This window comes from Lingula anatina, chromosome 6, assembly GCF_051362555.1.
Source record: "Lingula anatina isolate TDL-2025a chromosome 6, LinAna3.0, whole genome shotgun sequence".
Taxonomy (NCBI): Eukaryota; Metazoa; Brachiopoda; class Lingulata; order Lingulida; family Lingulidae; genus Lingula; species Lingula anatina.
In genome coordinates this window covers 19,733,736-19,739,460 of record NC_141772.1, presented here as the reverse complement: position 1 = coordinate 19,739,460, position 5,725 = coordinate 19,733,736, and the positions used below count along the sequence as shown (strand labels likewise).

General features: G+C 34.3%; 1 protein-coding gene across 1 annotated transcript; it reads left to right on the top strand.

Annotated features, from left to right (window-relative positions):
• The first annotated feature begins 191 nt into the window (after window positions 1–191).
• On the top strand, window positions 192–4,265 carry LOC106159175 (26S proteasome non-ATPase regulatory subunit 6-like). Its single transcript, XM_013535385.2, has 8 exons — window positions 192–378; window positions 704–909; window positions 1,231–1,376; window positions 1,828–2,047; window positions 2,409–2,517; window positions 3,006–3,174; window positions 3,473–3,578; window positions 3,794–4,265. Exons 1-8 carry the CDS (start codon window positions 234–236, stop codon window positions 3,860–3,862), a joined length of 1,170 nt encoding a protein of 389 aa, XP_013390839.2. The 5' UTR covers window positions 192–233; the 3' UTR covers window positions 3,863–4,265.
• The last annotated feature ends 1,460 nt before the right edge of the window (window positions 4,266–5,725 follow it).

Below are 5,725 nucleotides of genomic sequence, written 5' to 3'. Positions count from 1 at the left end.
GTTAAGTTTATAAGATTTTTTTCGATTTCTCGTGAAATAGGCAAAATTCTATTGTTTCTTTAATAATAAGTGGCCTTTAAATAAAACATACATACTTCTAAATAGTTTAATGGAGCTAAGACTCAAAAGAAGTTCAGCAATTCAAAAAAGAAATGTGAAAATTCCAAGATTCCCGAACAGCTGTCTGAATATCGACAGCAATTTTGTTTCCATTTTTATGACGTCACACCATCATGCCGGTCGAAAATTGGGAAGAAGAGGGATTGGAAAGAATACCTAACTTAGAGCTTGCTCAGTACAAGTTTTTGCTCTTAACTGACAAGTACAAAAATGACAAAGATGTCAAGAACAAACTCATGGAAGGGATCAAGGCCGATAGTAATTATAACATTTAAAATTTCAAAAATACAAGTAGACTTTCTCCAAATTTTGCAATGTCACGGATTTTGTCAATTTCTTTTGTTTTGTTTATGGCTCTAAAATTTGTGTTACAGTACTACGGAGTTAAGATTAATACTGATATTATAAATGCAGATATGAGGTATTATAAAATACGGTATAAAATGTAAATTAAATTCCCTGAGTGATAATGGATCATGAGGGCCCCTTGAAGTTGAAAGAGGTTACTGGTCATGAGTGCTAAATATGAGAACATTAGATATATATTTTATGCTAAAGAATTGTCAAATTCTCAATATTCCAGATATGTCTCCCTTCTATGAACAAGTTTGTCAAGAGATGGGATGGAAGGTTGACACTAAACTGTTGCAGAATATGAAGAAAGCAAACGAAGATGAACTCAAAAAGCTAGATGCGGCAATTGAAGATGCTGAGAAGAATTTGGGAGAAACAGATGTCAGAGATGCCATGTTGGCAAAGTCTTTATATCTCAGTAAAATAGGAGATAAGGTGTGAAATAAGCAGAACTTCAAGTTCTTTATCTCTGTTTAAAAAACATAAATGAAATAATTATTGTAATAAATTAAATGTTTTTATAACAAATTATGGTCAAGTACTATAATTACAAAACTTCACAAATTGATAACTGACAAAAAATACATTGATATCATTGAAATAATTGCTAGAATAATAGTTTTAGATAACCAAGTCAGTTAAGTTATTTTTATTTGCAAATTAAATGGAGATTAAAGATGGAATGATTCATCAGTCATCAAGTTTGACATATATGAATTTTAACACTGACGGAAAATGTTTATTGAATTTTTTTAGGAAGCAGCTCTCAGTGAATTCCGCAAGACAAATGAGAAGGCCATAACAGTGGGCAACAGGCTTGATATTGTATTCCATATTCTTCGTATAGGACTCTTCTACCTGGATAATGATCTCATTACTAGAAATATAGAAAAAGCACAAAGGTATACGTTATCATACCCTTTCAGACATGATTAATAAAATAATCGAAATTTTATTTAATAGAAAAGAATGGAAATTTTATTTGATAATCTGAAGAAAAATTAAATGTCATTTTTGCTTTATGCTATGGAATTATTAGAATTGATCAGTTAGTTTGCATTAAACTTGAAACTTTATAAGTTTATATAATGGGTTGTTCAGGGATCAGATTTTGTTATTTGGGGATTTTATACATATATCATTAGTATCAACTCAGTAAATTCTATACAGCATTAGATTTCTGGATTTAAAATGTTGTAACAGTAATTTAAATACATATAGGCCATTGGTCTTTGTTTCATACATGTACTTTATCACACTTTTCTTTTATGTGGTATTTTAGTATGGTTTTTGTTTCATGATATTTTCTACTTTGGCATCATGAATGAGAAATCTTTTTGTGTGTCATTTCAGTCTTATAGATGAAGGGGGAGACTGGGACAGAAGGAACAGACTTAAGGTCTACAGAGGTGTCTACTGTATGTCAGTGCGAGACTTCAAGAATGCCGCCAACTACTTCCTGGAGACTGTAGCAACATTTACCTCATACGAGTTAATGGACTACAAATCTTTTGTGGCGTACACAGTTATATGTTGTATGATAGCACTGGAGAGGCCAAATCTCAGAGAGAAGGTGAGTGAAATGACATGCACTTTCACTGGTAAATAAAAAAATTGTAGACATTTGATAACTAATTTTTCTGGATAACTTGTTACAATTTTCATAACGTGCATTGTGTGCGTGAATAGAAATTGAGTAAGCTTTGAAATTACATACATCATTTTTTGGAGGATGCATCAAATTTTAAACAAATCTTTGAATTTTATACATCTTATATTATAATTTTGAACCTCATAATAATGCACTGGATTAATTACAAGCAGGTGAAATTAATTAATATAGGCAGCTTTTTACTCTCAGAAAAAAAATTGGCGTTTTTATTTTCATTTGTGCCTAAAAGATATATTAAAAAATATTGATTAATATATTTTAGGTAATAAAAGGCTCTGAGATCCTAGAAGTTCTTCACAGTCTCCCAGAGACCCGACAGTTCTTGTTTTCACTGTACGACTGTCACTATGCCCAGTTCTTTAAGTCATTAGGTGAGCAAATTGATTTAGTTCTATGTCATTTATAACATTTTATTGCAAAGTGAAGTCTACAGTGATGACACTGATCCCATGCTTCAGTGGCTCAAAGGGCGAGTAAGCTCCAATTTTCTTGGCACGGCATGTGAAAATTTATTGTTGAATTATGTAACTACCTTTTTAAAGTGACAATAACTTTAATTTTGACCAAGATATTTTTTTGATTTAGCTAAGAAAAAGAGAACAATTTAGAAATCTTGTTATCCCCAACAAGTATCTTGTTATCAATAATCATCACTCGATCAAGTTCCAAAATTGGAAATTAGAAATAAGAATGCAATTTTCAGTACAATTTTCTTTGAACTCGACTTAATAGTCACATACATACTTTGTATATTTCCTTTTCATTTTAGAGCATGGATGTGAATTTTTAGTTGAAAAACGATATGACATACTTTTTCAATTTTTTTTATGCATTAAATCCTTTATTTCCAACCTTTCAGCCGCCACTGAGGAGTTCCTAAAGTATGACCGCCTTCTGTCGCCACACTATCGCTACTATGTGCGTGAAATGCGTATCCTGGCATATGCCCAGCTCCTAGAATCTTATCAGAGTTTGACACTGGACTATATGGCAAGAGCGTTTGGTGTCAGCATTGCATTTATAGACCAGTAAGTCCACTAAATGATTTTTTGTCAAACTTATGATAAATTTAGGTGCACAGTATTGAATAACAGATAAGATTTCTAAGTCGATGTTTATGCGATAATTTTTGGTCTTATAGCGTTATTTCTAGACTTGTTTATAAACCAGGTGCTGTTGTTTCTTTCTTTGGACAAATAGCAAATCATCTTTTGTCAAAGTGAACTGAAATGTGAGGCTAAAAGTTTAGATCAGCTTTCTGTTAGAAGTTGTTTTTTGAGACAGACTTCTGCTTGTTACATAATTGTTGTTAAAATTTTCCTCCAGAGAGCTTTCCCGTTTCATAGCTGCTGGGCGCCTGCACTGTAAGATAGACAAAGTTGGTGGTATTGTAGAGACTAACAGACCTGACAGCAAAAACTGGCAGTACCAGGTGAGGCTTAGTTGAAGTTGATACCTTGGATACACACGAACATGGCCAGAGTTGGAAATAGACATGTTAGAATAAACAAATATGAGCACTGTGTCAACACATAATCAACACTTTTAAATGTGGCATATGTATATGTACGTACACACCTCCCAATTGAGCATTTCTTTAAAGATGCATTGATATCTTATTGATATGGAATGTTTTACTCTTTCCAGGCTGCTATAAAACAGGGAGACTTGTTGTTGAATAGGATACAGAAGCTGAGCAGGATTATTAACATATAATTACTAGACTCAATGATCCATCAGATGGAATTATTAAGACATAGACTGTTGGGAAGCGTTGCATGCCGTTACATTAGCTTAATGAATTGATAAATGTCAGTGTAAAAATATCAGATTAAATCGGTCAAGATTTCTATTTGATGAGGCGGCTGCTAGATTGATGGAGGTGGAAGAAAAGGAATTCTGAGGAATGTCAGCACTTTATAGAATGGAATGGCGTGCAGTCAATCAACAAGGAAAAACATTTTATTTATTTTTGGTTTAAGGAAATATTTTGCACTGGTTTGTTCAACTGAAATTCTGACTTAAATGCAACGTTCTATCAATGTGCATGAACATTATAAATCAGATTATATTGCTGACCAATTTTTTTTGGTAAAAATAAAAGCGTGTGTAAAAAAGATGCATTTAAATCCAGTTTATCTTTTTTATCTTGAAAGAAAAGCAAAAGAAGCTCGATACTCTTCATTGAAAAAATCTGATAACAACTCAATGTAATTATCAGTGGTCATTATCTGAGACAAAAAATTATAAACATGCATAAACATTCAAAAATTTAGCAAGTTATTGTTCAATTATATTAAATGGCAAAATATCAAAATTATGGGATGATGAAAATATACTACTAACGACAATGACAAAAACATTGAAAAAGAAGTATCAAAATGTCATTTTTACATGTGGCTGGGGTTTGGAATAAGACAGTGTTATATGTACAGTGTTCATAGTTCTACATTTATCTCGACCAGAATACGAAGGGATTGTAAATAACGGAGACGTATAAGCTAAGATCTTTAGACTTATCCTATTCCAGTCATATTTCCATTCATTGTTATTGCGTGCACGTTTCATCATTTGGTATTTGATCGAGTCGTCGTCGAGCATTGCACTTTGAAGACAATCGCCCACAAAGAACTCGTGAAATCATTCTGTATACCACAGTTCTATACGTCCTCACACTAAGGCAGTAAAAGAAAAAGTTTGACGCATGGTTAACATAGAACAACAATATGAACACTGAGAACAACATTGAACTCCGAGCACGACTGTCTAAATCCTTCCCCTTAAACACATCAAGGATATCCGACTGGATCAGATTAAACCCGCTGGTCAGAAAAATAAAGGCTAGCGTTACGGTTAGAAGCATATATGAAATCCCTCTATTTGTCGATAGTATAATCTCTCGCGATGTGACCAAGGGTGTCGCTATGCTGGAAGTAAGCCGCGTGCCGTCGTTGATGAAATATCTGGTCTGTTTCTTCAGTTCAAACGCTATGAGGATGTTGAGCAGTGGTAATAAAATCACGGGAATTATCCAGTACAGAGATAGAGCAATCCACCTATGGACCCGCCAGTAACGGAGAGTTGCGGTCCGATTTGTAAGAGTTAGCATCCTTTCGCTATCATCAAACACGTTCCAGCAAACTTTCATTCCACAAACATTGAAGTATATATCCGAGGCTAAAATCTCGAGATTTAAAATGAACAGCATAGAGCCTATCACAACTATTACCATGGCGGAATGTTTGACGGTGCAAAAGACCGCGTTCGTGGTTGGAAAGCGCAGTTTCATATAACGCTCAGCGGTCATGGTAGTGACGAGGAGTGCGCTGAATTCGGGACCCCAATAGAGAATAAAAACCGAAAACTTACAGACAAAACTACTGGAAGTCAACAAGTCTGCCCCCAAGTCTTGCTGGATCCAGGGCAAAAACCCGTTCAGAACAGTTAACAAATCTCCGATGGCGACCGCAATGAGAAAAATGCAAGTGGGAGTACGGCGAAGTTGTGGTCTGCTGAAAACTACGATAGCAATGACATTGAAAATGGTTCCAAGAATCGAAACCGTTGGTCGACCGTACA